The sequence below is a fragment of the Felis catus genome, chromosome A3 (assembly GCF_018350175.1).
Source record: "Felis catus isolate Fca126 chromosome A3, F.catus_Fca126_mat1.0, whole genome shotgun sequence".
NCBI lineage: Eukaryota > Metazoa > Chordata > Mammalia > Carnivora > Felidae > Felis > Felis catus.
The window spans coordinates 100,264,939-100,287,571 of record NC_058370.1 but is presented as its reverse complement, the minus strand read 5'-3'; the positions used below and the strand labels follow the sequence as shown (position 1 = coordinate 100,287,571).

At 53.2% G+C, this 22,633-nt stretch overlaps 1 protein-coding gene across 1 annotated transcript in view; it reads right to left on the bottom strand.

The window, feature by feature from the left end:
- The window catches only part of ATOH8 (atonal bHLH transcription factor 8), a 36,246-nt gene extending 29,849 nt beyond the window's left edge, over positions 1–6,397 (bottom strand). The window contains exon 1 of the mRNA XM_011281182.3: positions 5,142–6,397. Coding sequence (XP_011279484.2) covers positions 5,142–5,924 — 783 coding nt within the window. The 5' untranslated portion in view covers positions 5,925–6,397. The remainder of the gene's footprint in view (positions 1–5,141) is intronic.
- Positions 6,398–22,633: the final 16,236 nt, after the last annotated feature.

Here is a 22,633-nt window from a genome sequence, read left to right as displayed (position 1 = left end):
CAGGAGACAGCAAGGTCACTTGGCTTCAATTCCTGACAGATTGCCCAACTTCCAGCAAAGTAAGGGACCTGCCCTGTACTCACCCCATCAGGATTTTCAAGCTTCAGAGGACCAGGGGTGGGGATTTTCACAAGGTCCCCTATGCCCCGCAAACATTCCATCCCAGCTACCCCAAGCCAGACTCTCTCCTGGCTCTGGAAAGCAGGAGACGGTGGGAAGGGCACTGGCCTGGGAGCCTGAGGACCTGGCTCTATTCCTGGCCATCCAATGTGACCTTAGGTAGTTCCATAACCGTAAAGGACCTCAGTTTCCTCACCAACAAAATGATCATCAGAATACCCACTACCTCACAGTGGGAGCCCAGCAGGCAAATATAGGAAGTTGCTACAGAGAAACAAAGTCCAGAACCTACCAGCCCTTGAGGGAAAGTCCTCAAAGCCCTCCCCCTCTTCAGACCCAGCCCAGGATTCCCTCCTGGTAGCCCATCGGGACTCCCGGACCCACCGAGCTCCAATATCACCATGTCATGGCACACAGCTGAGCCCCTGACTGCATTTGAAACTATTCTCTAATCGCTCAGTGGGTGCTGGCTGCCTGGGGTGAAGCCACTTGGTGCAGGGCCGTGCGAGGTCCTTGTCAAGTTCTACCGAAATAGGTTCTCGAAAATCCCCTTTCCACACAGCCGTGAGGCTGGACCCTGAGAACCTGGCTCTTAGTAGTTAAGAGCCATGACCCCAGGGCAAGACAGACCTGGGTACAAGTCCTGGTCACTCGCTTAACCTCTCTGTAAGTGTTCTCATCTGTAAAATGGGAAGGTGACAGCAGAGATGTGCGACAGGCTCAGGTAAGGCACTTCACCCAGTGCAATGAGGCTCAATAAACAGCCACTCTGGTGACTGTGGTCACAGTCTGGTGACTGTGGTAAAGCCCTCTGTCACCCCTCAACCATGTGGATGGAGTCCCCAAAGCTGGCCTGCCCCCCATTCCCTGAGGAGGTACGCACTGGCTGCTGTGGGGTCACAGCCCCCGGCATCCTATGGGGTAGGGGCTAAGGGAGGTATAGGGCTGGGGGCACCATCCCAATGCCCCCTCATGGTCCACCCTGAGTTCACTCGGTGAGGATCCCCTGGGAGACAGCAGGGTAGGGGCCCCAGGCCCAACTTGCTTGGCCCCCACCCCCGCTCATGAAGAGGTACCTCAGCAGGCCCTGAGGGCTCCTCACCACCACCCCAGGCCTCTGCCCTGTCAGGTTACCGTTCCTCCATCGAGGCTGAGGGGCTTTTGAGGGGAGAGAGGAAATCAGCACTCACACCAGATGTCCCAGTGTTCTGCCAGAAGGCTGAGGCCAGAACTCGGGCCTCTCCCCTCACTCACCCAGCAAGGCCAGGCTTTCCTTCTGACCCCCTCCCACCTGGCCCCGAGCAGCCCTGCACACGGGCCAGGCCCAGCTGTGCACACATGGCCTTCACATGAGGCGGCAGGGAGGGCCCTACGCAGCTGGGCTGGTGGCATGTGCTGTGGCCTGACCATCTGCCCCGCACACCCCCCCACCAAGACCAGAGGGCCTCTCCCCACCTGCACTTCCTTGGCCAAGCAGCTGCCCCCACTTCCCCTTCTGGTTAAGAGCAGAGTGCGTTGGACCAAACAGGAGGCTTCCTGGTGCTGAGGGTGGACAGCTCCGGGGCATTCAAAAGCCTGAGAAGCAGAGCTCTTAAAAGCCTGGGCACTGGAGTGACTCACTGACTCTGATCTGAATCCCGGCCCTACAGTGACAGTGGAACACAGCTACACAGGCTGTGCCTACACCATGCCAAGAAGGCACCAACACACACAAATCTAAACACTGTTCGCCAAGGAGATGTGCAGTACAAAACCCGCAAGGCCCCACGTGGTGGCAAAAGGCTGCGACCTCGGCCAACTCACATAAGCTCTCTGAACCTCAGTTTCACTATCTGTGAAATGGGGAGAGGATAATATACCTATTTCATTAAACGAACTAACACACATAATATGCTTAGCCTGGTGCTCTACCCAAAGCAAACATCTGATAAATGGTAGCTTCTCTCATTGTTATTAAAATGATTATAGGGGTATCCGGGTGGCTCAGTGGGTTAAGTGTCTGACTTCGGCTCAGGTCATGATCCCGTGGTTCGTGAGTTCGAGCCCCACATCAGGCTCTGTGCTGACAGCTCAGAGCCTGGAGCCTGCTTCAGATTCTGTGTCTCCCTCTCTCTCTCTGCCCCTCCCCCACTCACACTCTGTCTCAGTCTCTCTCTCTCTCGCTCAAAAATGAATAAACATTAAAAATTTTAAATAAAATAAAATGATTATAGAATATTTATTTCCACTTATTTCTCAAGGCTTTGCTTGGCACTGAGGACACTATAAATGCTCAAGGATTGTTCATTCCTCCTACAGCCCCATTCCTTTCTTCATTTGCTCTTTGCAAAGAAGCTATGGGGAGGTGTTGGGGGGAGCCTTATCACCATTTTCCAGCTTTAGCGACTAAAGCCCAGGGAGGGGAAGTGACTTTCCATGATCACACAGAAAGCATGCAGCAGAGGCATGATTCAAACCCAGAGGAGGCCTCTGAACTCCTCATCCAGTGCTCTTTTAGCCATACCAGGAAGCTGCTCAGGGAAACAAGAGCCCAGATTAGAGCCACAGTCCCAGAACTGATCTCGGTGCTATGATGGCCAAGCCCTCCTTTCAGGCAAAACCATCCTCCTTCCTTTCCCTCCTTTGCCAAGGGCCCATTTCAATCAGTCAAACCAGAGCGACAGCTTGTGTGGACTGGAGTATCTGGATTGGGATGTGGATGTGTGCACCTTTTACAGGTGGGGGACTGAGGCCCAGAGGAGGAAGGAGCTCCTTCGGGACACAGGACTTTCTCCATCAGATGGATGCCATGGTGGGTGTGGCCTCAGCCCCTGGCTCTGAGACCACGAGTGCCCTTGCCATACTTCCTTTCCTCCCAGACAATAGGCAGATTGGTGCAGCAGCATTCTGGGGAAGGGACAGAACGGTCTGAGCAAGGAGAGAACGAACAGGAGCGGGCACCTCTGTGGCCGTATATTTGTGTGTGCTCTTAGGCACGTGTAATGATCATGACATAGCCATAGGTGTGTCCCTGAATCTGTCCTTTTTATGTAGAACTTCTCCATAAGAAGGGTAGAAGCAAAAAGGGACCAGGACTTAAATAATCTCATCTCTGACTCAGCCACGTGTGAACCAGCTTCTGATTGTTAATAAACTTGACACTGATACAAAGATGGCACGGTGGAAAGCATTTGGCCAGGCAGTCGTTCCAGAAACTGCTGTCATCTGCCTTGACCCACTAGGTGATCTTGGACAAGTCTCCTTCCTTCCTTCTCCAGGCCTCAGTTTTCCATTCCATTGAATGGGCTAATTCAACCTGCCAGGATGTTAAGATCAAACAAGATGGAATATTATTGAAAGAAGTTAAAGCCACTGGGTGAATGAGATGTAGTTGAGTACACAGAGACCATCTCACAGATCTCAGAAATGAACGAGGCAAAAGGGCCTTGAACTGGCAGCCAAAGGGACCTAGGTGACAGCCCTGCCCTGCTACTCACCGGCTGTGATGCTCTAGGCACGTGGCCTCCCCAGTCTGGGAGGTTTCCCTAGTTACAAGGGGAGCAAGTGGACAGGCATCTTTCTGCCCTTCTGTCATCCTTCCATCCTTGGGGTGGGTTGTAGGACACTCTACAGGCTGCCACCCTCCCCAGGCATTCAGACACAGAGCTGCTGTCCAAGAATAAGCCTGAATGTTCCACTGGGCCCACTGCCCAGGGTCCCAACCCGTGTGGCTGGCCACCTCACTGACCAAGCATCTTACCCAAGCCCAAGCAAGACACTTTGGCTCAAGTCGTAGAGCCTCTTTTCTCCCAGGAGCTCAATTCCCTTCCAATGGATGGACACATGTCCCTGTCTACTCCGCCCGCAGGAGGAAGAAGAGAGTGGGATCCAGAAAGAAGATCATGTTTTCTAAGACGCTTTGTTGTTGGCTAAAGAGAGAGGCTGAGTTACTTTCTTGGAGTCACACAAGAAATCAGCTATAAGGTAAGCAAAAAACCTGAACATCTAAACCAGTCCCATCCACCCCTAATCCTTCCCCATGCCCTGTGGGGCTGGGGGTTAGGGGCAGGGGGCACTTACTACCCTCTTCTAAGATCTCCATTCTTTCTAAGAAAATGAGAAGTCTAGAACGCCAGGGCAGTCCCAGTCTTGTTTAAAGTGTAATTGCAAACTGCCCCTCCCCTCTAAGGGTAATTCTCTAACAAATGTTCTTCATCACTCATCCCCCCCAGAGGACGCTGGTAAGGGCAGTGCCCACCAGCCCCAAACTGAGAAGCCCCTGACCCACCTCAGAACTAGGCTCTGAATATCCCCTAACCATCCGGTCCCCTCAGTAGACCTACCTGCTTCACCGTGAGGTGAAAGGGAGCAGCGGAGGGCGTCCCGTAGGAAGGCTCTCAACAGCCAATTCCTGGGGCTGCCCCCTGGGGAGGGGACGCAGGCTTATAACCCAGATCCTTAAGGATACTAGGGAAAAGGGTGCAGAACCCCGAAGCAGCCAGAGTGTAGCGGTATCTCTTTTGGGACGTAGGGGCTGAAGAGGGGCTAGCAAAACTAGGTCCACCCCTCCGCAGCATCTGGGCCTTCCAAGACCCAGACCACACTAAATGCCCGAAGGGAAAGGGTCTTCCCCACTCTTCCTCGCTGGAGACAGATTCCCACATTCCCTCTCTCCACTCCCCACCGCGCCCAAGGGACCCGGGGAGACAAATAACTCGCTGCCATAAAAGTGAACTATGAGGGCTGAAGTCAGACGCGCAGACAGGGTCACCCTGGGGGGCTGGGGGAAGAACCGGGACGTGCCTGGCCAGAGATCTCGAACCTTTGCCCTCACTTTGCAAGCGAAGATCCGTACCAACGCTGTGACAAAGGTTACTGCCCTAGAAGGGCTCAAATGTGTCTGGGCCCTGGGGCCGACCGGGCGGGAACAATATGCGCCTCACACACACCTTCATCTGACCGAAAATCCCCCCGCCACTCACCCACCCACTCCCGCAACCATCCCTCGGGCGCAGTGAGGGTGTGCGGCTGGGAGCTGGTACCTGCTTCCTGAGCGCCTCGAAGGCTGCGCTGATCGTGTGCACCCGCGTCCGCTCCCTGGCGTTCGCTAGGAGCCTCCGGGTCTGCTGCAGGGCTTTGATCTCCGAAGCGGCGGTGGTCGCTTCGCCCGGCCGTTTCCTAGGCGACGCGGAGGAATCCGGGTGGTTATTGTAAATTACGTGTGAAATTGACGAGTAAGAACTTTCCCCGGGGCGCGTGGGGGGCGCCGGGCGCACTGAAGACTCCGGGGGCGCAGGGGGCGCCGACGGCGTGGGGCGTGCAGGCGGTGCGCACAGCAAGATGCGGGGACGCAGGCCGGGTTCCCGGAAAGGCTGCGCCTCGGGACCCCCAGGTACTTGGCCCTGGGACGCTGGAACCGGCGGCGGCGGCGGCGGCGGCGGCGGCGGCGGCGGCGGCGGCGGCGTGGGGAGTCCCGGCCCCACTGCGCCCAAGGCGAAGCCGCGTTTCCGCGCGTCCGAGACCTCCGGCGCTCGGGCGCCCCGGCGCTCCCCGGCTGGGTCCGCACCCCCACCTGAAGGAACCGCCGGCGCCGCCGGGGCTGGCACCGGGGCCGCGACCGGCTGCAGCCTCTGGGTCCTGTCGCGCAGCCCGTTGGTGGCGGTGGCGCCGTGCTCGGGCGCTTCCAAGTCCAATCGGAAAGTTTTATAGCCGTTCGCGCGCCGCGCCGGCTCCTTGCCTTTCCGCTTGAGCTTCTTGAGGCCGTTCAGCTCCTTCACGCACACGGTCTTCCACGGCCCGTCCTCGAGAACCGGGATGTGCTTCATGGCGCGGGCAGCGCGAGAGGCAGGGGCGTGGGGCTGCCCGGGCCGCGCGCCCGCCGCGCTCGCTCTGCACGCTGCGCGCCGGCTCTGCCCGGGCCGCCGCCGCGCTCAGCGCCTGGGAGTCTCGGGCTCTCCCCCTTCTCGCGCCCGCCCTCCTCCCTCCCTCTCTCCCCCTCGCCCGGGGCAGCTGCGCCGCCGGCTCCGCGAAGCCGCCGGGCTGTCCGTTCCCGGAGCGCTCAGAGTGTCATCTGAAGTCGCTGCCGCCTTGCCAGCATTTCTGGAGAACGCCCGCTGCGCTCCATCTGTGTTTGTTTAGCCTCAGTTTACACAGAAGCCCAGTTCGCGAGATCAGTCAGCGCCGCCGCCCGGAGAGGAGGCAGCTCCCGCCGCCGCCGCCTCCCCAGCCCCGGCCGCCCGAGCCACGAGCGCCTTTAAAGAAACAGGAAGCATTTTTCAAAACAGCTGGGCTGCCGGCCGCCTCCTTTGTCCGCGTCCTCTCTACCTCCCCCCACCCCCATCCCTTCTGTCCAGAACCTGCCTCCTCAGGCTCCCCCTCCCCGCCCCCTCCTCAAGTCCGGGGCGCTTCTCTTTCCCCAGAGGACGGTCCGCTCCCAGCAGAACTGCCCGGAGCACGTGGCTTCTGGGCCCTTGGGCCCTTCCCCAAATCTGAGCTGGGCCTTCTCTACCCGGGCTAGCTGACCTCTGGGTGATGCACCAGCGACCTTCTGCACCCAGCAGCTCTCCGTCCCAACTCACCGTTGGAGAAAAAAAAAAAAAAAAGAAAGAAAAAAAAAAGCAAAAACGGATCGGCAACTTCTGCGAGGGACGTTGTGGGGGGAGGGGGAGCACAAGGTGGGGGAAGGAAAAGGTCCTGAGCAGTTGAGACCCTCACTCCCACAGCACCGCAACCCCACCCACTCTGGCACTCGCTGGAGCAGGGACTAAGCCATAGGGAAACTGAGGCTCTGAAAAGAAATGTGCTTTCCCAGTGTCACACAGGGAGTCAAAGACGCCCCCAAAGAGGCTGAGTAGAATGGACACTTCGGATTTAGGTGGACCTAGCATCTGTGAGGTTGTGAGCCCGGATTTATTCATCTATGAAATGAGAAATGTGCAGGCCATCAGTGCCCAAGTCCCAGCCTTGCTGTGAGGAGCTGAGCCCCAGGCACACCGGAGGTACTAGTCAAATGGTGGCTTTGCTTATAATTGTTATTAATAACAGGGGCAGAGTAGCTCCTAGAGGCGGATTTCCTGGGTTTGAACCCCAGTTCTTCCACTTAGAAACAGTGATCTTAGGCAAGTCACTGAACCTCTCTATGCCTCCCTGTAAAATGGAGGTAATAATTACACCTTCCTGCCGAGGTGGTTGTGAAGATTGAGAATGTGTGTGCAGCACTCAGAGCAGTGTCTGGCACTAAGGGAGAGCTTTGCAAGTGCCCACAGTTACTGGCAGGAAACAGAAGTTGACTCCCTGCTCCCCCCAGACCTTCAGTCCTCAGTGCCATCCCACTGGAGATTTGGAAAGGAGAGGTCAAGCTAGGGGGACCATTTCTCCAAGTCTGCCCTGGAGGACCAGCACAGGGCTTTACCCATCCCAGGTCCTTTCTTATGGCAGTTCCTCCTTAAGGCAGTGGTGGGCACTTTAAACAGTTTGGGAGAAGAAGATGGACCTTCAACCCTGGTCTTGGGCTCTGGCCTCTGCAGCCACTGTACCTCATCTTCTGGTTTCATTCCTTCACTCCTGCCCCCATACCTACCAGACCAGGTTGGGGGTTTTCCTGTAAAAATGCAGGAGGAGGCAGGTGGCTTGGTGGCCTGTGGCATGCAGGGTCCTGGGAGATAGGAGAGCAGTCTAGGCAAAAGTTTTGGGGCAGAAGCATAGAGCTGGGGCCAGGAGCCCATCCATGATAGACCTTGGCTTTTCAACTACTGAGCCCCCTGACCGTGGGCCAGACATCATCCCACTGGGGTTCTTTTCGCTCCTCTGTCCCTGAGGATGATATTTCTGTCCAGCCAACCTCTCAGGGTAGTTGGGAAAGGGAAAAGAGATTCCGGAGGCAAAACTACTTTGACATAGGGCTTCAAAGATACACTCACACATACACGTTCACATACACGGAGGCATGAAATTTTCTGACTACAGCAAATCCCAAACTACTTTTCTTCCCACTGAGATGGGTCTCCATAAGGCATGTGCTCCCTGGGGCACCCCCCTTCATGGACACCCAGAGTCTTCCTGCACCTTATCTCTCTCCTAAGACCAAGAGGGTGCCCCAGAGAGGAGCCGTCATTCACCTGCTGTTCCCCCGCCCCAGCCCACGACCCTAATGCCCTGGCTTTCGCTCATAGATCTCCCACATCTCCCTGCGTCAAAGCATGTTCATCCTCACCCTTTGATGACTGGCTCCAGTCCCCCCTCCTCCTGTAAACCTTGGCTGACCACCAGAGCCCCCTGTCTCACTCTTGCTGTCCTCTGCACATACTCACTCACAGGTATGGGTGCAATTTATCCTTCACTGAGGACCTGGCTGACTCCCTAGGTTTGTGAGCTCCTGGAAGCCTGCGGGCTCCTTCCTCCCTATCTCCAAGAGTTGGTGCTCAGGAAACCTTTGCTGAAGGACAACCAGCCCTTATGCCCTTCTTCACCTTCTCCAGAACCCAAGCAGAGGCTAAGATCCGTGTTTGCCCACTCCTCGTGCATCTAGTCAGTCAGTGGCAGAGAGGGGAGGAAAGCCAGTTCCCCCTCTCCAGAGTTGCTCAGGTACTCTCTGAGCCTCAGTTTCCTCACCTGTAAAATGGAGACCATAATATTGTGCCTCACAGGGCTGTCATGAGGCTGCATGTACAGCATGGAGCATAGTGATGATGTAGAGTGAATGGTGGCCTCAAGCATCCTCTGTTAGCACGCTGCCTTGGCTCCTTGCATCCTGGCATCTGCCCCCAGACTAGGGGTGCAGTTGCAGGCTGCAGTGTTGATGGCTAGTTGGGGTGGCTAGTGTGGAAGTCTCTGGCAGGACTGAAAATCATCCCTAGAGAGCCCAGGCTGCACTCCAGGAAAAGCACATATCTTGGCTGAGCATCGAGGGCTCTCAGTATCGTGCTGCCTGAGCCCCTTGCCATCTTTCCCCAAAATAGAGCGGTTTGCTGAAATCCCACAGTGTGGGAAGAGGGGAAGGGAATGGATAGGAATGGGAAGGGAAAGACTCAGACCTGGCTCCAGTCTCCCAGGACACCCTCCTGCCCCCTCACCATGCTGCCTCTCCTCTGGTCAGACACTGGGGCCCCGGGGTTGGCAGCAGGCAAGCCTAGGAGGGATCTTTGCTTTGCCATTTACCAGCTGTGTGGCCTTAAGCAGCCACTTTACCTCTCTGAGCCTTAGTTCATTATCTGGGGCTTATCCCCTTAGTCATAAGATAGAATACATGTACAGGAACGGGAGGCAAACTGTGAAGGACCCAATGACGTGAAGAGTCCCTGTTATTGCTATTCCCAGCCCACCAGGTGGCAGATCTTCAAGGTGCAGACTAGCTGCCCGTGGACCGCAGCCTAAGGGCAAACCTGCATCCAGGGCTCCTCATTCTGCCTCCCATCAGCCTCCTTGAGAAATGGGGGAGAGAGACCAGCTGGGCAGCGCCCCCTGGTGGTATGATGCTGCCTGTACTGCACATCTCCTATGAGGAACTACTTGCTGATCTTGGCGCCCGGAGTGGTAGCTCTGCAGTGACAGTCATATGCGTTTTGTGAATTCATAGAGTTGCCAGGATAAAAAGGCTCTTGAGGCTCAAGGTGGTATCGCCCTCCGCTTGGGATGGCACAACGCAGGCACTCCAGAAAACCTATGCCCTACATTAAAAACATCCCTCCTTGAATCAACTGTTTGATGTTGTTACCCCGGGCTAGCACGATGGTGCCATTGGGAGGTGCCACATCCCCTGGATGGCTGGTCCAAGTAACAAGAACGAAGCCAGGAAGGGAAAGGAAGGCAAGAGCTTAGGGCTTAGGCCCCTGGGGACAAATACTAGACAGTCAGGCAGCAATAATTACCTCCACGCAGGGATTGATCAGAGGCTCTATTTCACTAAATCCCTATAACAATCCAAGGAGGTAAGCCCATTCTACAGATAAGGAAACTATTCCCGGGGGAAAAAACTTGCCAACAGAAAGGAAATAACGGAAGTGGGATTTGAACCCAGGGCAACTGACCCAAAAACCCAAGCTTTGAGTCACTGTGGTTTGCTGCCTCTTGAGACCTCGGTGACTAACATCTGGGGAGTTGCGTAGCTGGGCTTCCTATTGTACTGGCTGCTTTGGCATCCTGGCTGTCCCTGCATGTGCTGGCAGCCTGGGTGAGCTTCTGGCTGTCCACCTCTCATCTGAAGCCACTGACCTTCCTTGGACCAGCCCAGTGTGCCTCCAGCTCCTTCCAGGTCAGGATTAGATGGCAGGGCGCCACTTCTGGACCTCAGATCTTTGGATGTCCAAGCACTGGTGCCTTCCCATCATTACTGAGTGGAACTTGCCCAGCAATCCCTTGGTGCACACGCAACACCCATGGGCGACCAGGAGACAGCTTGGCAGGGTGATGTCCAATGATGGCTGTCTTCTTAGCTGGATGGGATAGAACCTTAGACACTTGCTACATGAAATTCTACATTCCTGAATCTGCAGTCCTCATTTCTGGCTGTTCCAATTGTTCCAGACTGGGTGTGTCTGTCACCTATTCAAGAAAGGGAGGAAGAGTGGACACTGGGTGGCCAGAAGGAAACAGGGTGTGTATGCCTAGAGCACCCGGAGCGGTGCTCGAAGCAACCCTAGATAGGACCACCCAGGGGAGTGAGCATGAAGTAGAATACGGTCAGCATGGTGGCTCCAAAGCCCCTCCCTATCTTCCGGCACAGGGTCCACACGGCCAGCATTAATCAGCAGGACGCTGGATCCAGAGGACAGGGATGAGTCATGCAGGCAGGAAGCTCCTTTGGCCTCACTTTCTGGTCTTCCTTCTACCTTCCTCTATCCAAGTGACCTTTGCACTGGCTGTTCCCTTTGCAATGCTCCCAGGTATCCCCATGGCTCATTCCCTCACCCCTTGTGGCGTTTCTGTGTCACCCTAGTGAGGCTGTCCCTGAGCACCCATGTAAAGTTTATATCCCTCCCCTAACCTGCTCTAATTTCTAAAGCACTTACCATCATCTGACATTTTATATATATATGTCAGATTATATATATCGGTCATTATATATATGAATGTCAGCTCCATGGGGGCAGGGAGTTTTGCCTGCCTTGTCCACTGCTGCATCCCAGCCTCTAGAACAATCCCTGGTACACAGTAGGCACTCAAAAATACTTACTGAATGAGCAAAGGCCCACTGCACAGTATGGACCAGGGCTTGCTCAGCTGCTCTGACAGAAGAACCAGTGGATCCAGAGACAGAGTTGATCACATCACAGGAATGGCTGCTCTCACTACTGAGAACTGGCGGTCACGTCAGATTCGGTTTCTCTTCTCTGACTTTTGGCCTCCAGGCTGATAAACTGAGTGGGGGATGGTGGGTTTTAATCAACAGTCACCCATTCGTTTGACAAATCTTGCGCCCATTCAGGTCTCATGGTGGGACTGGGGCAAAGACATGAAGTGTCCACATCAGGAGCTTAAGTGCAAACAGCAGACCATTCCCATCCCCTCCCTCCCTGGTCCACCTCTGCCAATTCAGTATGCATTTGTAGACCACCAACTGAGGCTGGGGATACAGCAGTGAAGACAGCAAACACCCCTGACCTCAGGGGGTGGGCGTTCCAGCGGGAAGAGACGTGATGTCCACCTCAAGGGGCCCCGAGCCCAGTGGAAAGATAACTCAAGTCTGTTGAGAGCTGCAAGACACCGCGCAAAGTGCTGCACGCTGCAGGAAAAGCTGTGGGAACTCCAAGTGTGGCAGAACAGCTCTGGGAGACTTCCTGGAGGAAGGGACATTTAAATCAGGCTTGAGAACGGTCGGACTTGGCCTGGCAGACTGCCTCCCCGGCAAAGGCCCACAGTTCGCTCCCTCGCCTCCTTCGAGCCTTCCCCACCATGTCACTTCCTCGCTGTCATGTCACGTCCTCACTGCAGCCTCCCCTCACCACCCACTTACAACTGAACCGCCAGCACTTTCCTGCTGCTAACACACCATGTTCACGGTCTGTGTTCTCACCCAAAGGAGACAGGAAGGAGCAACACCTGCTCCCTTGCAAAGCCCAGCAAGGATTCTTCCCATTGGCAGGCAAGATGGCAGAGGAGAGAGGGGATGGTCACGTGCTACTGCCCGGACTTTCGAGAATTTGCTAAAAAGCAAGGGGATTACCTGAGCCTCCTGGAGACCTGCCCAAGGAAGAAACACTGCTAGCCAGGCCTGTGCTGGGCAAATACACCCCCAGAGGACAGGCGGACTGCCCTGGAGTAGCTAAGTCTTCAAGCTCTCAGCTTCCTCTGACCAACATCTGACTTGGCCCTGCCCTCTCCTGTCCTCTTCCCTCACCCTGACTTCATACTGTCCTCCAGATTCCTTCATTCTAACGGCCTCTGATGGGGAAGGCCCAGAGTCTTCTGTCGCTTCTCCTCTGCTCCTCTTCTATGCCCTATGGGTTCTGTTTCAGCAAAACAATATTATCTGTCGTACTAACTTAATGTCGCTAATGCTCGATCACCTTTGTGGTTTTGTCTATTAATTTATTAACTTGTTTTGGTTTCTAGTTACATAAGACTGAGTGCACTTATGTCATAGTGTAAGAGTACAATTATGTCATCGGGCTCTGTGACAATGTGTTGTCCTTTCAGACAAGGGCATATATTCCTCGGGTCCAAGAAGCTCTGGGCTAGATGCTGTCGGAGTTCTGCAGCTTTGACTTGCTGGTCTGGGAAGCAAGAGATGCATTCTCTTCCCGGGATTAGCAAATACCCTTCCCTTTGGCACCTGCCTCCCCTCCCTTCCTCCCCGCGGCAAGCTTCAGTGTCTTCATCTGTAAAATGGGAAGAGTGAGGAGGAGCTGGAGCCTGCCTCTCCTGAGAAACCACCCCCCGCCCCATCCCCAGCATCTCTCCATTTGTCATAACGCCAGCAAGGAAAAGTACAACATTCACTCCTAGGAGAGAAAGCTCTCCTGCATGCCTAACCTCCACTGCAGACAAGAAAAGCTGTCTCAGGGAGCCATGGAGCCCACTGGAACGCTGAAGCTGGATCAGCCAGGGAGGAGGCAGTGAGCAAGCAGGCGGCTCATTAGGGCTCTGCTCATCAGCACCAAGTTGTCAACAGCCTAACGAGACCCGGCTTAAGCCGGTGATCTCCTGGGAGCGGTTACCAATCCTCACAGACTTGCTCTGTGGCTAGATGTGAAACCAGAGTGTGATAACTCCTTTTTTTTTTTTTTTTTTAAGGAAAACAACTTTAAATTCCCCAAGGAGCACATTCCTTCATTGTGAAGTATTCCCTACCCATCTCCCCCATTCCCTCCTAAAAGAAGGGAAACAAAAAAGGCTTGACTGCTTCTTCTGTGCAGGCTTCTTAAAAAAAACTATTTTTACAGCTCTCTGAAAAAGTCCCCGCTGCTGGCGGCAGCCGGAGAACATGAGGGGGCAGAGCAGAGCTGACGCAATGCACATTTATTAGCAGTGAGGAAAATTAATAAGGCACCAGCTCAGCCATGGCCCAGCTCAAGGGCAGCTCCACAGACCTAGGAAGCCCCAGGGGCAGCTGTCGATCTGGTGGTCTCCAGGCTGAGCCCTCAGACACCTAATCAGTTGCAATCCTAGATCAGCACAGCTGGAGGGAGGCTTCGAGATCCTCTAGTGCCCAGAGGACAAACACTTTTTATCATGCATGCCAAATCTAATTGATTGGTAGGGGCTGCCTGAAGCCCTGTGTTGAAAAGGATTCTGAGACCCTCATCTGGGTCCCATGGGAATGAGTGCTGTAATTGATTAGCAATGTCTGCCATGGATGAAAGGGGAAGAGTGGTAGTATTCACACCGTGTGTTTGCCACTCCTGATCTAGCCCAACCTTCCCATTTTATTGTTGGAGAGACTGAGTTCCAAAGCTTATTGTTCATAGGGTTTTTTTCCCCAGCCTTCTCAGGAGTCTGGCTGTTGCTGGTAAGTAGCCGGTAGCCTAAGTGCGTCTAAGAACCAAAGATACCGGACCTAAAGACTATCTCTGAAAATCCAGAACAATTACTGGGTTTGGTGAGTTCACTCAATTACCTGTTTCCTGGAAATAATTGGTAAAATCAGTTCTCTTGTGGAATTGACAAATCAGTTCAACCAATGAAGGTGATCTGGCAGGTGCAGGTGACCCCAAGCTGGTGCTTACCTAATATTAGTGGTCAGTTAGGTCAAAAAGAACCAATGGGTGAGACTAACCAACTATTTGACCTCAGGACAATAAAGTCCCCAGGTGGTCAGTGGAGTCATCGGAATTAGTCAGATAGATTACTGTCCCCTCTGGTCTCTACCTGGCAAGCTTGGGTCTGACCATCCTGAGCATAATTCCACCTCCCTCACTCCATCTTCTCCTGTCCTGCCATGCCTGGCTTATTTCCTCCTTCTCTCCCAAGCTTGTGAAAGACCCCGCTTCCTCTGCCAGAGAATCTCTCTGCGGTGGGCTGGCCACCTTAGACAAGCTCATCTCGCCCCCCACCCAACACCTGCCTATCACCTCTGCCATGTTAGACTCTCCCCCTCCATCTGCGACAGCTCATCCAGGCCGCTCCTCACTTCCGAACTACGAACACTGAGTCCTGAGCAGGGAAAGGACTCGCTAAACGTCTCTAGGAAGTCGTGGCAGCTCTTGGTCTCCTGACTCCAAGTCTAGAGTCATGCTGGTTGCCCTGAGAAACCCATTCTGTCTGGTTCACCTCAGTTTCAGGCACCAGTTAGAGTAGCATAGATAACTGCTGAGGATCCCCAAAGTGGGCACTCCCAGAGTGAACATCTAGGGTGGGAAAGAACTTGGCATGTGAAGGAGGTATCCTGGGGGCTGTAGGAGGGGACATGGGTCATTAGGAAGGTGATTCGGGCTGCAGGAAAGGCCTGGCTTGGTATGGAACCTGGCAGTCCTGCCAAGGGGCCCAACTGCCACCTCCCGAGGATGGTGAGGCCAGGCAGATTCCTTTCCAGTGTCCATCCACTTGTCACACTGCCCCTGGGAGGCATCTTAGATCCTGTTTTTGAATTTAACAGTTTTCTTTCCAGGGCAAAAAAAAATCAACAAACAAAAATAGGCCCTTACCTGGGCAACTTGGCTAAATGGAAAAGGCCCCTCCTTGTGGTGGGGAGAAATCGGTCTTTACAGTGGGACAACTCTTAGTTGAACACTAGCTTGCCACTTACAAGCTGGGAGCTTGGCAAAGTTCCTTCATCTCTCTGGGCCTCAGGTTCCTTGTTTGTCAAGTCAAATAGAGAGATCGGTGACCCTTGTAGGGTTGCTGGGAAGACTGAAGGGGATTGTCAACGTAAAGCGCTTAGCCCGGGGCTCGGCACATGGTAACCCCGAACAGTATCCTGAACGCCTCTCCTCTCCTTTCAATGAAATACTTCATGCTTCAGGGCTCAGACCCTATGAAACCTCCTCCGGGAAGCCTTCCCTGAACACCATCAGTCATTCATGCATCCCACTCTGGGGAACTTCCAGGCTGGCCCGACTGTGTTCTGTACTGGGAGACTTGTTTCCCCATAAGAGCCTATGAGTGGGTCATGGGGAGCCGGGGTGGTCTGCATCTCCCCTCCCTCCCGAGAGCCCCCAGCTCTGGGCTGGGAACACAATGGGTGCTAGATAAAGTGGCTGCACAGATCCTGGCACCAGCCTCCCACCCCCACCCACCTAATCTCCTGGTTGCCTGATTTTCCAACCCCCTGTCTAGTTTCTTCCTAATGCTTCTGTCTCCACATCTCCAGGGCTCTGTTTGCATGAGGGAGAAAAGTCTACACACACACACACACAGCCCAGAAAGCATCCAGTTGCTCCTGGGCAGGCTGCCAGCGATTGAGTGACCTGAAGCTTCCCCCCCAAATCACATTCCACTGGCACGGATCTTGCCCCGCCTGACGCCAGCCTCCGAACTCGCCCCCAGAGCAAACATTTCCAGTTGGCAGCTCGGCCTTGTTTTTCTGAGGCCCTGATTCAGGCTCCCTTGTAGAAAACAGAAAACAAAATGCATGGGACCAAAAATGAATTAAAATCTGAAAGGAGGAGGGTGAGGTGGGGAGGCGTTTGCTCTGAGGCGCATGGAAAAATATGAGCTTCGGGATGTGCAAAGAGTTTCTAAGAAGCAAACGCACATGCTCGCCACCCCTCCCCTGCTGGCTTGGAGGCTGTGATCAATTCATTCAGGCCACTGCCTCCTGCTAAAAGACTCACTCTGTTCTCATTCACAGCTGCGAGGGAGGACAGGGCGAGGGTGGGGAGGCTGCGGATCTGCGAGGAGAGGGTGGTCGCTGGTACAGGGCTGGTGTTTGTTCTAAAGGGGAAATGAAAGGAAGAAAAATAAACACGGCCAGCCGGATTTTCACGGCAACGGGTGAGGCATCAGGGCGAGGAGGGGGTGTGTGTGCGCGTGTGCTAGCGTGTGCACATGCCTGTGGGCACCCCCGTGTTTGCCTTCTCGAATAGGAGCTGCTCGGTGGAAAGATGTCATAACCCAGGCTTGGGTGGCAGGGGGACAGGCCAGCCAGGGAGGGCCAGGGCTGGTGCCGAGGCCTGCCCCTGGGGTCAGGCAAAGGCCAGGTGTCTAAAGAGGAGACCTCAGCTGGGGCCATTAGTCAAGGGCCGGGGCGTGGGGACTCAGAAGGTCAATCTCAAATCGAGTGCTCAGTCCCTGGGGAAGAGGTGGACCAAGGGGCGTCACTAGAAGGATGGGCTCAGGCCTGGAATATAGATGCCCCTTTGAGGAGGGGAGGGCCGTGAAGCAGGAGGGAGGGATTGAGAGAGGTCCAAGGGATAGGAAGGGGCTGGTGAGGTGATAGGGTGGGAAAGACGACAGCGAGAGGTGGTTAACAGACTCCAGAGTGACGGCAGATCAACCATTAATCCCGCTGAGACACGGAGCTGATCAGCGGGGCTATAAAGAACCTCCCACCCAGGGACAAGGGTCCCATGAGGGCACCAGAGAGGAGAGAGGAATCCCTCAGCTGAGATGCAGGGTCCCAGGCCCAGTAGAGCCTAAGAAGTGTCATCAGGAGTGAGTGGGCTGTCACATGAGATGCTGGGCATGTCAGGACAGCTCAGGAAACCACAAGAGAGGGGAGCTCAGAGCTCACACCGGGACCCGTGTGACTGGGTCCCTTCTCCATGGTGCCAGCTGCCCCACACAAGGAAAGGCCTGGCATCTTCGAGGGACCTGGCAGTAGTAAAGAGGTCCCAGGGAGAGGGGCCTGCTAAAGTCTGCAGAGGCTGGAAGTGCTCAGCTGAGACAGACCAGCACTGCTGGAGCAGAAAGTCACATGGGCCAATAGAAGAGATCCAGGACCCCTGGTCTAGTGTCTCCCAGAAAATGGTGACAGAACCACCTGTGTCCAAATCACCTGTGACATATAATAATCTATGCATTTCTGCCATCTTTTCCACCTGCTGGAACAGATGCCATCTGATTAGGCTACTGAGGAGCTGAATTTTGGAGAGGCAGCTCAGGGGGTTCTTGTGCACATTCAAGTTGAATTCCTCCCCTAGATGATGTGGCCAAGTTCTCTGACCCTCCCAGCCCCTCCTGTCTAGCTGTACCCCTATCTGTCCAGACCCAGGAATCATAGGACCATCACAATCTATGAGGGTAGAAGTTAACAAACTTTTCCCAAGGGGATTTTGGCTTTGACTCAGAACATCTCTTAACCCAAAGAAAATGAGTCTCTAATGGTGGAAATTCAGGCCCAGAGAAAGCCAGAGGGAGAGTTTTGGGAATACGTGAGCAGTCTTCCAACTAGGCCTCAAGCTCACTATATTATTGGGAGGCCCCAAAGTTAGCTTTACAGAACTTCTTTCCCTTTACTTATCAGTTCTCAGAAGAGTGAGTTTTCTGTAAACATCCTGCGGAATGTCTTTTTATTATTATTATCATTTTGAATTTACAGATTTTTAAAATATTTGATATGTTGCAATTCACTGCAAGGTTTTTGTTTGTTTAGCTTTGATTTTGATGCACAAATGATCCCCTTCTGTCCAGCAGGAGCTCCTTCAAGTTGGCACCTGTGTCCTTTTGACATGACTCCGGTGGTGTTTGATAGCTTTCTTGGCTTCTGGTACAAGATGTTCTGGGCTCCTTTTATATGTTTCCTGCTCCAGACCTGGAAACAGCCAATTCTCCAAGAAGCCTTGGTTTTTTTCGTGAGAAAAGATGTTTAGAGACCACAATGTGATCACTATATATGCTCAAAGACAGCTTATTTTGTTTGAGTTTCTTAATCTTCTCCAAGAGGGCCTTGAGTCTGGGCCCAAGGGCATCTGAAGGATATGACACCTTGCCCCCTTAAGTGTGTTTCTCCCGAATCCCAGGCTGTCTCCTCCTTGGAAGTAAGCTCTCTACCCACCTGAGGAAGCCTCTGTCTTTCTTCCCTCTCCAAAGATCGATCTCTGTCCCCCAGGGCTGGCCCGTCAGCCCCAAAGCCCTCCTCACCATCTCTCTTGGGTGTGTTCTATAATGTGAGGGACACAGATACAAAAATCAGACCCCAAGGAAGTTGCTCACCTCTCCATGCCATAGTTTCTTCACCTGAAAAGTGAGGTTGAAAGTATTTTAAATGAGGGAATTCAAAGGAAGTTCTCAGCACAGTGCTTAGCTAACAGTAAGCACTAGAAAACTTTATGGCTTTGTATTATTACCTGCCAGGGGAACCTACAAAGTTTTGGTGTGTGCAAATAGAGTTTCCAGCAGTCTCCTCTGACTCTCCTGAGGCAGGCAGGCCTGTAGATCCCCATCTTGCTGTAAAACGGGGACACAAAGGTGGTTTGTGCTGGCTTTAGGCTTTTGAGAGGGGAGTGCCCAGTGGAGAAAGGAGCACTCAAAGGAAATAAGAAGTCCCTGGAATGAGGTCTTAGGTTAAAAGAAATGAGCAATGTGTGTGTGGAGGGTGGTGGGCCTTGCAAGGCATGCATGGGGCAATAAGGGGATGAAGATCTCGTGTGAGTACAAACCAGGACCGCAGTATGGCAGGGCCTTGTGAAATCTGGACCTCTGCAATCTGAAGCAGCTCTGGGGACCAGCTCCCTTCTCCCTGGACATCAATAAGGCTGGCCACAGACATTCTTGTTTCTCCTCTTTTCGTGTGCACGGGAGCATCACATGACTCTTCTACCTTTAAAATTAGGCACAGCCATATTGTAAGCGGAAGGGTCACATGTCACCTCTGAGCAGAAGCCTTAAGAGCTGATGAGCAATTGGCTGAATTTCCTTCCGCTGCCTCTGCAACCGTGGAGGTGCTTGTAGGTCTGAGTTGCAGCACGAGAACGTGCGGCGACTTCCTGGCTCACCTGCGATGGACAGGTAGTGTGTGGTCAAGAATAAACTCTTGCCGGGTCAGCCACTGGCATCTGGGACTGTTTGTTTCCACAGCTGAGTCTAGCCTATCCTGACTAACTGCTCTCTCTTTCCTTCTCAGTAGCACTCTTCCCCACTCAGGGAGTCTGTTCTTTCTGTGAATCAATTCCACCCTCTTCTCCCTGCCAACCGACTTCTTCTTGCCCTGGACTCTGGGGTAGTTCTTTCCTTGTAGCTTTACCTGCTCCTCTTTTCTGCTCCCACATAACTTTTGCTTGCCTATCATTCTTGCACGGCCCTGTCTCTGCTTCATGGCTCTGCCTGTAACTGCTCCCTTCTTCAGACCGTCTTAGTTTGGAGAGGCAAAGAAAGATCGATTTCCCTAGCTCATCTCTTCAAGCCGGGCCACACGTGGGAGGTTGTCCAGCTTCTAGACTGGCTCTCTGGTCTACATACCAATCTCTGGCCCAAAGAGCTGTGGAAAAAGAGGACAAGTGGACTGGAGGTTGTACCAGGATACAAAACAGGGCACCACCCTGAGTGCGGGGGAGGCAGGGCATGGCTATCTGGAAGGACTGTAAGGGAGCAGGCATCAGACGGGGTGGGGGTGGGGGGTTGGAGGTGGGGAAGGGAAGGAAGTTTGCTTTTAAGCATTAAATCATGTTAACCTTCCATCTACGAGATACTCAACATCTGGCTGAAACAAGAACACTTTCACGGAACATCTGGATACTCACTCTGCACAGTGTGAAACAGCTGGATCCCTGGCAGCATCTGCCAGAGTCACTGATGTGGGGTCTCCTCTGTGTGTTTAACATCACATTTGTGCTTTCCTTTGCCTGTAACAGAACACCAGACTCAAACTGGTTTAAATTTTTTAAAAGGACATTACTAGCTCACTGGGCTGAAAAAGTCCAGAGACGAGGCCGGCTTCAGGTAAGCACTAGCAGCTGAACAGTATCTCCAAGGACTCAGCTTCTTTGTATCCTGCCGGGAGTGTTATCCCCAAACTGGCTGTCCTCAGGGGTCCCCAAAAGACTGCCAGAAGCCCCCACAGTTACACGTGTCTTGTTTAATGACAAGAGTGGAATCATATCTGTCTCAGCATCCCTAGCAAAAGGCTTGATATCTCCTCTGATTGGACAGGACCAGGTCACGTGCCCCGATTGATCCAGTCGCTGAGACCTAAGGGTACTGGAATGTGCTGACAGACTTAGTCACACACTCCACCCTTGGAACCGGAGATGGAGTCAGCTTCTTCAGAAACCCAAGGAGCCCCAAGGGCAAGCTGAAGAATGTTGGGAAATGGAAAGAGGCATGGAAGGTTATGTGCTGCTAGACACAAGGTCGGGACTAGGGTGAAGCAAGTGAGAAACCCAGGGCACAAAATTTAAGGAGAAGCTCACTCTCAGGGTTGGGCCTCAAGTTTTGTGCCCTGGGTTCCTCACTTACTTCACCCTAGTCCCAGCCCTGGCTGCATCACAGGTTACCCCAAAAGTCGGTAGCTTCAAACAATAAACACTTATTATATCATGGTTTCTGGGATCAGGAATTTGAAAGTGGCTTTGCTGGGGTGCTCTGGCTTGGGTGGTTCCTGAGGTTGCCATCAAGATGTCGGCAAGGACTCCAGTCATAGGAAGACTTGACTGGGGCCTGAAGACCCACTTCCGAAATGACTTCCTTACATGGCTTTTGGCAGAAAATCTCAGCTCCTTCCCGTGTGGACTTCCCTCCGTAGGGCTGCTGGAACATCCTCATGACATGGTGGCTGGCCTTCCGCAGAATACGTGATCCAAGAAAGAGCAAGGGGAAAGCAACATTGCCTTTCATAGCACCATTCAGTATTCACACACCATCACTTCTGCCATTTTCTATTCACTAGAAATGAATTATCAGATCCAGATCGTGGTCAAAGGGAGGGAACTACCTGCCACCCTTTGAAGGGTGGACTGTAAAAGAATTTTTAGACGTACTTAAAGACCCCACATGAAGCAATGACAAGATGACTGAGTCACTAAAGGTGCCCTGAATTATGGCTTCCTTCCTTCCCGTTATCTAAGGCTGAGATGACATGTATACTTTATCTCCTGTGCCAACTTTGTCTGGTTGGTAATGACTGTGTAAGAAAAAGAGGTATAATTGATTACTAATATCTGCCCTGAGACTAACCAGCAGCCGTGGCACCCTATTTCTCTGATAACAGAATCTGTCTTTGTTCAGGATCCAGCCACAATGTGCTGAGAGAAAGTGGGCCCCCGATGATGACCCATGATTGGCCTAAATCAACCATCCCATGGGAAGGGGTGACCCTGTTCACTCTTGCCAATGGTTGGTTGAAAGATAGAGATGTAACCTAGTCTAGCCAAGAAAGGATTCTGATTCCAAACAATTCTGATGAAGAGGTTTTGGAAACGGTTTCCCTTGTGGGTAAAATGGCCCTGGTGAGGAGAATGCTTTCTTCCTTTGAAAGCAGATTTAGGAGAATATAATGCTTGGGCGTCTAGCTACCATGTTACAACCAAAAGGAAAAGCTGTGAGAATTTCCGGGAAATGGAACTAGAACCCAGACATCGTCTTGACTTAATCAATTCCAGAACAGCCCTCCTCCGGACTTCTTGTTCGGAGAGATAAGAAATGCTCTCATTGAGCATTTTGGTCGAGTTTTCTGTTACATGTGGCCCCGAGTGACCTAACTGATATGTGAAATGATCCCAATTTTATGAACTTTCATGTATCTTGAAGAAAACTGGAGAAGTTCCTTCCTTACATCCCGAAAGAATATTGCTCGGTATGACATCACATCTTCCTTCATGACCAGAGTGCACCTTGGAACCTCTTCTTGCCTAAGTAGGAAAGTAAAACCCTGCACTTCAACTTCTTCCCTTTTGTTAGATGCAGACCCTCTCCAGAGACCCTTGCCAAGGTATCCCCGACCCACATGAAGTCTGGGCCCATGTGGCAGGTGGTTAATCCATCTCTGGGGAAAGGGAAGACCACCCCCAATTCCAACAGAGCCTGCCTATGACAAACCCCTGGGGATGGGTCCAGGCGTGCTGGGAGGTCAGGTCTGGCCATAGGTACAAGTTGCTCCTAAGAGTCTTTCCCTCCTTCTTGTTTCCTTCCTCCTCCCTCCAAGAGCCTCTCTTCCTCTTTATTTCTCTCTGTCCCAACACCCATTGTCTCCTTTCTCGTGGGGCTTCTTACTCTGGACACATCA